A 9,574-nucleotide genomic window follows, 5' to 3' on the forward strand; every position below is an offset into this window, starting at 1 on the left:
GTTCATAATATACGGGTACTCGAGATCCTCTAACGTGCATGCCCTACGGACTGGTGAATGTAATCAAGCTCAGTCAAGGATCATCATTATCCATGGAAAAAGAGAGAGGGAGAGATATATTTTCTTCGTACAGCGTACTACAACGACAACCCGACGTACGCTCGAATGGCCAATACCACGGAGGAAGCATTAAAAACACTCTTTTGAATATCAGTCTCATTAGGAGTCGTCCGGATGGAATGGTGGGTCTCCTCTGGCTCATCGTTATTGGAAAACTTTGTCCTCTGCCCATCCTCATTGGTTGAAGGGAAGGGAACGAACGAGGCATTCAAGAGGCTCTTCTTGAGTAAGGACCGGAAAGGCGACTGATTTGAAGCGAACAAAATATTGAAGAAGGGAAAGAAGAAAAAAAAATGTCCTGGGACGCACGTGTTGTCGTCAGGACTTTTAACCAGACTTTATTCTGAAGGTGAGGGCACTCTGGACGAGTAAAGAAGAAAAAAGAGGCCTGAAGACATTTTTTTTAGTGAGAAAACAATCGCAAGGCGGCAAGTTCTGTAACTATTCTGTATTTTGTTTTGAAGATTGTTCTCCTCTTCCTATCAAAGAGACATATCTGACATTAGAGAGAGTCTAGCATCTATTCTTATATATATATGTATGTATTTATATGCTTTCTATGCATCTACGTATGCATCTATATATCTTCTTGATCAAGTGAGAATTGAGAGCCAGGCTCTGCGTTGATCCTCCCTCGTTCCACATGAGGGATTCCGCAGGATCTAGTCGAATAACGGATTGGTCGTTATGGTGTGCCTTTTGTTTCGTTTCCCCCCGTGAATTTCCACTTTAATGGAGCTATTTCTCGAGCCTTGGTTATGGTTTAATAGGCCATTTGTGGAATGTCGACTGGGAGACTCGTCATAACCTGACTCAAACGAGATGGTCTGATCCAACAAGCGATGGGTCTCAGGGACCAATCTAGGCGATCGTCTAGAGCCCATGCGGCTCGTTTCCGTCTCAAAGTGCGGCTCATTATTCCGGGCGGACAAGGTCCTCCGGGAGACGCGATCGCCCATGACCGATCCACTGGGGTGGTAGAACGATTGCTGGAGGCCCATCTCGTCGGGTCGGGGCTTGTACCCGAAGCAGGGCCCGTAGGTGTGCAACCAGGCCAAGCGGAACTTCTGTCCACTTAGGTAATAGATGAGAAAGTTGGCTGCTGAGTTGAAGCAAACCAAGAGATGTGAGATCCGAATGATGCCGCTCGTGACGGTATCGAACTGACATTCGCCCCCAGAACCAGCTGGAGTGCACCAGATGAGCTCGTACAGGTCGGGGACGATCTTGAACGACTGACAGATGACAAACAAGGTGGACATGGCGATCAATATGACGCCCAGGTTGTGTTCCTCCTTTTGCTTGCGGAGAAACGTCCGTCGAGGACCGTTTCCGTCGGCACGGACGGACGTGTGGAAACTCCGACGGAAAGACATCCCTGCCGACGAGGAGGCTCCTGTGGCGTGGGAGGGCTTGGTGGACCCGCCCCCCTTGTCTTTGGCATGGAACCGCTTGCGGAATTGAGCTGATTTGGTGATCTTACAGATGATGAACGTGTTACACACAAGGATCATGAAGTATGGAATGATTTCAATGAGAATGAATTTGCTCCAGAACACGTAGAGCGACATGTACAACGGGTTGCGCCGCATCTCGGTGGACACGATCACGGATGTGTTGGTGGCTTCGTCGTGCACGATATGCATATCGAAATACTTTGGCAAGTTGTAGACCACGGTGAAGATGACCGCGGCGGGAAGTAAATACTTCTTCCAAAAGAAGTGCTTCAGTGGGAACACAATCGCGTAGAACCGTTCAAAATTCACTGAGAGCGTCACGTACACGGATCCCACGCGGAACGTGTGTAGAAGTCCAAATGTGAGAGCCATGATGGGCAAGAAAACTTTTCGCTCATACCAACCCGAGAGCTTGGGGAGGCCAAAAGCCAAGATGGCCGTGAGCAAGAACAAGGCATCAAAACATGCCAGTCCCAAGAGGAGATTCGAGAACGACTTCTGCACATTCTGCACCCGCATGAGCACAAAGATGGACATCACATTTCCAATCAAGCCGAATGTGGACACGATGGTCAGTATGACGCCCTCCACTATGAAGGTCAAGGTCTCTTCATCCACGGAAGTTTCATTGGTCGAGTTGAGGCTCACCACAAAGGACGAGGAGCTGGGCACAATCTCCTCCATAATTGCCTGCTCGCCTCACTTTCCCCAAATATGGAACAAATTCGCATTCTCGGACTCGAACGGTTCCACCATCTCGTCTGACTTTTGTGGCTCGCGTGAATGGAATCAATCTTTTCGCGCCTTTTCCCTTGATTCCCAACACGTTTGGACGAAAAACTGGTCCTCAAATGGTGCCTCCTCGGGCGTGGCTTGAGGGATTTTGTTCCACTCACACACACTCACTTACTCACTCGCTTTCTGATGCTTTTCAGTATTGAGATCTCGCTGGACGACGGTCTTCATAGTGGAGCCACAAAAACACCATTGAAGGATTGAAGGTCGAGCCCAAATCTTTTAGCCCGTTGGTCTCCACGATTTGGCAAGGTTGCCAATCGAGCGGATGAAGGGATTTACAAATGTCCATGTTTGGACTCGCCGCCTTTGGGACCCAATTGATGCGAATGGGGTTGGTAGAAATTTGTAACGAGGTGTCAAGATGAGTGACAGTCACAAACTCTCACCATGCCCTCTCGAGACCACCAACGATATGGGCAATATGAAATTCTGATCCTCCAATCAGTAGCAGATTCACTTTTGTTGTGCGTCCTGAACAGCATTCGTCTCGAGCCTGGCAACATTTGATAATTTGGGCCTCGACGACACATTATCACTTCAACCGTCGAAGACTGAGCAATTCACCGGTGGTTCCTCTCCTGGCCTCAAAACAACGCGTTCACGAGACGCTGCCTGGAGAAGAAGAAAAAAGACAGCCATACACCAAAACGGTACACTGCATAACACGTACTGAGAGTGTGAGGGGAAGCTCGATGACGACTCCTCGTACGTATATGCCCGGTTTGTGTACCTTCACTGCCATCGGCAATCTTGCATTGGCTCCTCGGGTTCGAGCTGCCACATTTCCCCGCCAGGACATGTCATTTCTGAAACTGTCCAGCGCAGCCATTCTCGATTGTATGCCATTTTCTCCCAAAACTCGGATAAGTTCATGCAAGAAGTCCTGGAGTTTTGACGAAATAAAACAAAGGCAGTTATGAAAACGATATGAATGTGATATGCATGGTGTATCTTGATACTATTTTTTTTTCTTAGGTATATAGCTCATCAAAAGAACTGAGAGTCCAAATTATGTTGAACAAATGTCACTAGTCTCTCAATCTGCATTATTTACTTGCTATTATCAAATGAATCCATGGAGTACGTTATTTTCCTTCATAATAATATATGGCGAAGTTTACAAAACAGAAAGTTACGTAGAATTCGTCCTAAGAGCGGCGCCATCTAGGGAACCTTTCGCGCACTCAACAAAGGGAAGAAACCCATATATGCATAGAGAGCTACCGTAAAGAAACGTTCAAGTAGCTCATACAGTGCGTGAGGGCCGTGAGGGCATATAATCACGGACCGAAGACCAAAGCGAGCGAGGCGCACTTGGAATATTTCATGCTAGTAGTTTTCTGATACTCCCAGATTCCTCCATTTACACTTGACAAAATTGGGAATGTGAGGAATGCCAGGAGTCATCCCCTCAAATAGTGGAGACCCGAAGGAACACCGGGAGTTCGTTCTCATTCTTCTTCTCCTCCTCTTCTTCCTCTCTCTCTTCCCTCTCCTCCTCCAACAGCCATTGTTTGGGATCTGTGCCATTTCAAGTTCGTCTTCCTTCCTTAGACAACGGCCAATCCAAGCGAGACAGAGGAACCGAGAGACGAAGAAGAGACCGAGGGCAAAATGGAACGAGGAACAACTATTTGTACGCACGCAAAGTAAGCGATCAAGGGCATGCCAGGTTAATGCAATGAAAAATGAGGATGAATAAGTATCAGCTAGTCGAGGGCCAAGGGCGGAGGCGAGAGAGTACTCGACCGATCCCGAGGTTGGATAGAGCAAATAAGCCTGGAAAAAGAAGGCGTTTCTGTTAATGCTACATGATGCACGATATTTAGTCTGGCCTCACTGCACATTTGAGCGTACTCGAAGTGCTACTCCTGGCTACCTAGCTAATCCTCATGCCGATTCCCCGAGTTTTGGATGAAGATGGGGAGGGAAAGAAGGCCACGTGGCCTTCGGCCTTGTCCATTCTGACAAAGTCGATCAAATCGACCCTAGTAGCCTTGGAGCGAAGACTTAGGACCTGTCTCGAGATGAGCTGGCCAACCTCAGGAATTCCGCAACTGTTTCATTCAAATACTTATTGAAATGGGCGCAAAATAAAGCCCAAGCTCTTTTCTACTCGACTGAAGCCGGATCTACTTTCGTTTCGGGCCATATTTCACGCATTCAAGCAATTTATTGATGGTGTGAACATCGAAATGGGGTTCATTACAGCGTTTCCAATTGTTCCATGTTATGCTTGGAACCCTCATTGTTTATCACTACTTTAGCAAAAGAGCGGCAGACAGATGAAAAGATAAAGCCAGACTTTCCTCAGTTCACGTCCAGAGTGCGTAGCGTTTGCTTAGTCATGGCGGGTCACTGAATAATTTGAGCCTGTTTTTTTTGGAAAGAAAAAAAGGTTCGAGGCGTCAGACTTTGTACCCTGGAAAAATAAACTAACGTTTCTCAGGTCATTTGAATGACGTGTTTTAATTTTTTTGAGGCCATTTTCGTCTCATAATATTGTTTTGTTTTATTTCAAAGGGAATTACGAACTCTCAAACGATACGCACTAAAGATAGGGTTTGCATTTCTCTCTTCTCTGTTTGCCAAGGTCGGGGTTTGTTGGACTGGTTCTTTTACTCTATTAACATAATGGAAACTTAGAGATTACAAAAAGAAGTTGCCATTTCTTTCAGGAGCTTATCCAAGGCGATTGGGACAGCTGTCGAGCAGTATCCATTGAGTGCCCAATCCCGAGCCTCACTTCTTCCCCTAAGAAACACTTGAAAGTGGTCGGTCGTATGGCCATGTCTCGATTTCTTCTCATCTTATCCAAAGTGCAGGCTCGCCGTAACGTAGAACCACAAAGCTCAGCCAAGAGTACGCACTGCGAGCAAGCTAGGGCAAACCAGTTTTTGGAGCGAATGGGTGATTGCTGACAGGCTGTTCCAGTGTGGTCTCTGATTGTAGAGGCGCTGTCTTCATTGGGCAAGGGAAGCATGTTTCAATGGTTGCCGATGAAGGTGCAGTCGAGAACCACAACAAACCCATCATCACTCCTCTTTGCTCTTTTTCAATGGTTTAACGTTCCTTGGGGAGCAGCTCCTCAAACAGGGGGGCTTCATGAATAGAAGCACTGCGCTGTCTGATGGTTTCTCAGCCTCAATATCATATTTTGTCAAAATATCAATCAGACAACGTAATCAAATCCAACCAGAGCGAGGTCACTTAACGTTTATCTTTTAGTATTTCGAATTTTTTTTTGTTGCCCCAAACTTTTTAATCCTGAATCAATGTTTTACCTTGGGTCCGGGCGGTAAAGAAGAACTTGCAACCTTTCGTTTCGAACACAATCCGCCAGGTCTTGGCAATGTTTTTGAGGAAATAAGACAAATAGAACCAGCGAAAGAACTGAAAAAGCTCCCAAAATCCCAACAATGATCAAACTCGACAGCCATCAATAACAACTGCGCGGGCAAGTTGAGGTCAGGGATCTATCTGACCGCAAAATAAGGCAAGGACGAAATATGGCTTCCAAAAAGTTGTCTTGAACCAAACAACCTGAAAAGCCTGATCCAATACATATTTGAATATCTTGAAGCATTATAGAGACATGGAACGATGTCTAACCAACCTAAAATGATCTAAGTCAAGGTTCAAATGTTCAAACCCTTGGAAACACTGCATCACGTACATATTACTTTCTGGATGCCCACTTCCCAAACTTATTCAATGTGCAGGCACCGCCAAAAGGAATTAGGGATACAAGGACGGTTTTAATTCCAGGTTCAAGGTACACATAATGGTCATTGTGAGAAAATTACTTTTCAGCTTCACTTGCCTCTTACCTATTTGTGCTATTTCTATTGTGAGCACAAATTCTACTGGGCAACGTGACAACGAGAAAATGTGATCCTTGCTTTTTGCCTGCTTTGGCATGAGAGGAAAACATATCAAAAATCATTCTGACAACAGCTGTTCCAAAGATGATGGTTTTAGTATCAATGATCATAGAAAATGTCTACCGTGTCAATTTCAAAATCATACGAATGATTCCCAAAAACATAGCAGATCGTTCGGGCTATTCCTTTGATCGAGAATCATAGTATTCCCGAGCAACCCATTATTGTAACCTATGCATTGTTGATACTCTTCCGAGTGTACAAACTATTGAAGAGGAACACTCACTCACCAGGGGTCGTAACATAGTAATGCCTTCTCAGGTATCTCGACCCACGGAGAGGATGTGTCTTGTTGTGTGTTTGGGATTCGAGCATGGAGAACAAACGGAAAAACAGTAGGACTGGCTCAGAACCTCTCCTCAGTGGACGGAGAGGTTTAAATTAAAATAAAATAAAATTTGAAAATCGTTTCTCATGAGTACAATCATGACTCTCAATAAAGGAAAGGAAATTATCCACCACTGTTGGAAATTGTATTTCATGGCTGTCTATTCACTACTGGCTAGAGGGTAAGTTTCCAATCACTAGTCAAGGGAAAGCAAGGTTTGACGAATCAAATGCTGGTTTCTAATTGATATGAGCCAAGGTTATACCTTGAAAACTTATCATTTTCAAAGAAATGGCGGTTGATCTCTGTTCCAAAATATCAATTTTCATCCCTTGTATCCCCTTTCATGCTTAATTATAATAAGATTGAGAGCATCAAGTTGAAAATTTGTCACTTTTTGCTCAGGTTTTGAAAAGGAAAGATCAGTCGCCTAATCAATTGTTCAAACAGCTACGTTGTTAAGAAGTGGCCGTTTTGACAAGTACTATTTTGGTGCAATATGGGACACAATTGACAGAAAGTTGAAATCTATGAGGCTGATCAACAATTGATCTCAATTACGTCACCATTTGCTTGCACTCCAGATGTATCAATATGGACCAATATGTTCAAGTTTGAGTTGAAGTCTTGGCTTTTGCCATTTCTATTCCATCTTCAAAGACCTAATTCCCTGCCAAGAATCAGCCAGGTAAAATCTTGACGATGGCCTGATGGTCCATTCGTCGAGCGGTTCTTGGTCTCTTTGAGATTTGGGCTTGTCAAGCGGCTTTCTGGGGTTTACCTTATCATAACACTTGGCTCCGACTGCATGCAGCAGTAGCCACAAAACTCATTGGGTGCAACAAATTGAGTCGATTCTCTACAGGTGCATTGCTCGACGTTTTTGTCTCCTCGTCTCGGCGTTTTCTCATTTCTTTTTACTTCAAATCCGACAAGTTAATAATGATGGAATGGAATGCATGCCCTTTTTCATGGGGATTCTAAGAACGCACTCTTGATATTGGTATGTCGAAAGAGTATGGGAGTATGGAGTCATGCCNGCATTGCTCGACGTTTTTGTCTCCTCGTCTCGGCGTTTTCTCATTTCTTTTTACTTCAAATCCGACAAGTTAATAATGATGGAATGGAATGCATGATGCCCTTTTTCATGGGGATTCTAAGAACGCATTCTTGATATTAGTATGAGTAGAGTATAGGAGTATGGAGTCATGCCTTTTCTCAAGTGTGCTAAAAATGGGAAATGTCGTTGCTTTCTTGTGAAGAGCTCCCTAATGTATGTCTAAAATATTCTTCTTGGCTTGTTTGGGGACGTGAAAGTTGGGCCTCTTTCCCGATGAAAAATGAAAAAGAAGAACAAAGATTTCGGGTGAGTAGGAATGCAAATGCTAACACCAATCCGGCAGGAGATTTAATCAAACGACTTGAGAGTGACCTTACCAAAAACTCGGGGTGATGTCAATCCAAATTCTTAAAACAGCGTGATCATTTGTTTCGCTTGAACTTTGAGCATATACGAAAAAGAATATCAATGCCTTCGACAGAAACAGAAGCAAGAACATGAATAGAATAAACGGATTCGATCAAGAACTTGGTGGAATCACAAAGGACAAGTATTTTGAGTGAACTGTGACCTTCACTCCACTATTCATGAACAAAAAATAAACATGATGCTATAGTCAAGATGACGTAGATTCAAGACGTTAAAAAATTATTGTGGGTTGATTATTAACCGGCTCTTTAACTTTGGATTGAATTAATAGGCTAAGCATCGACCATCACGTTTTTGGTCAGTCAAAACGATTTCTATTCGTCAGGCTAAACGTATTCCGTCAACTTACTGCTTTCTTATTGCATAATTGAACTCTTACCACATCCTTCCTAATTTTCACAATTTAAAGCACCATTTTTCGCTTTAGTTTTTCTAGGTGTAGTGAAACTCTTTTTTAATATTTATAAGGTAGCATTTTTTGGGCTTGGTTATTCACGGGATTTTCTAACCGCTACAGGGAAGGCAATCCCCAGTACTATTAAAATGAAAGGTTATAATTCGTATGTTTATTACCTTTCAATCTTTTTATGATATTAGGTCTACCAACGAATTTGAACTAGTCCTTGAAAGCTACCAAGTTTGACTTGAAAGATGCTACCGGATCAACAAGGCCTACGTATTCCCTACGAATATTACCAGCTAACATTCGTTCGTTTTCATCAAAACTAACGGATTAGCTCTGGACGAGGTTGATTTGTCAAATAGCGGATTATTGATTGCTGATGCGTTTCAAATACCAATTTTGAAAAGAGTGAATCAATTTCATGTTTAATCAGAATGGAACATTTTTATGGCAAGTACTTATCATGGACACGACAGACCATGCAACATTTGAAACGGGTTTTGAATCAACAGGGGTTGAACACTGATTTAAATTCCACCTATTTTTTCCAGATTGATTGCTTATTTACTTGAGCTACGAATTAGAATATTCCTCCTAACGTTGATTATTAAATTCCAAAATTGTGGACCGTTCCAAAATTTATGGAACTAGAGCAGAGGTGCTCATGACAGCAAAACGTCGTAATCTCTGTGAACTGTCTTTGCAGCTATACTATTTGACACTTCATTCAATTTGCCTTTAGATGAATTCCTCACCTCACCCTGAAACTGGCACTATCTTATTCAAAATTAATATTTGATGTTCACCGACAAGTATGAGGAGAGTTAGAGGAATGTCAAAAATGTCAGCAATTGTGACCTTTGAATGAGATGGAACCCACAAAGTACCAAAGTACGATTTTCAACGCCCACGTATCCTTATTCCTGACGTCTCCCGTCAAATGTATTGTTGCTGAGTAACTCACGGACGGATTCGTCAACAACAATAGTACCAAAATTTGACATTTGCCTAAAATTGTCAGACCCTTATCGCTCT

The 9,574-nt window shown here is 43.5% G+C and overlaps 1 protein-coding gene across 1 annotated transcript; it reads right to left on the reverse strand.

Annotated features, from left to right (window-relative positions):
* Positions 1-560: 560 nt before the first annotated feature.
* Positions 561-2,990, reverse strand: LOC131878353 (FMRFamide receptor-like). Its single transcript, XM_059224303.1, has one exon. It carries the CDS (start codon positions 2,259-2,261, stop codon positions 783-785), a length of 1,479 nt encoding a protein of 492 aa, XP_059080286.1. The 5' UTR covers positions 2,262-2,990; the 3' UTR covers positions 561-782.
* Between the last annotated feature and the right edge of the window lie 6,584 nt (positions 2,991-9,574).

This window comes from Tigriopus californicus, chromosome 3, assembly GCF_007210705.1.
Source record: "Tigriopus californicus strain San Diego chromosome 3, Tcal_SD_v2.1, whole genome shotgun sequence".
Classification (NCBI taxonomy): domain Eukaryota; kingdom Metazoa; phylum Arthropoda; class Copepoda; order Harpacticoida; family Harpacticidae; genus Tigriopus; species Tigriopus californicus.

Bases quoted from the DNA above. Each gene is read 5' to 3' on its own strand.
- LOC131878353 (XM_059224303.1), bottom strand. From the start codon at position 2,261: ATGGAGGAGATTGTGCCCAGCTCCTCGTCCTTTGTGGTGAGCCTCAAC.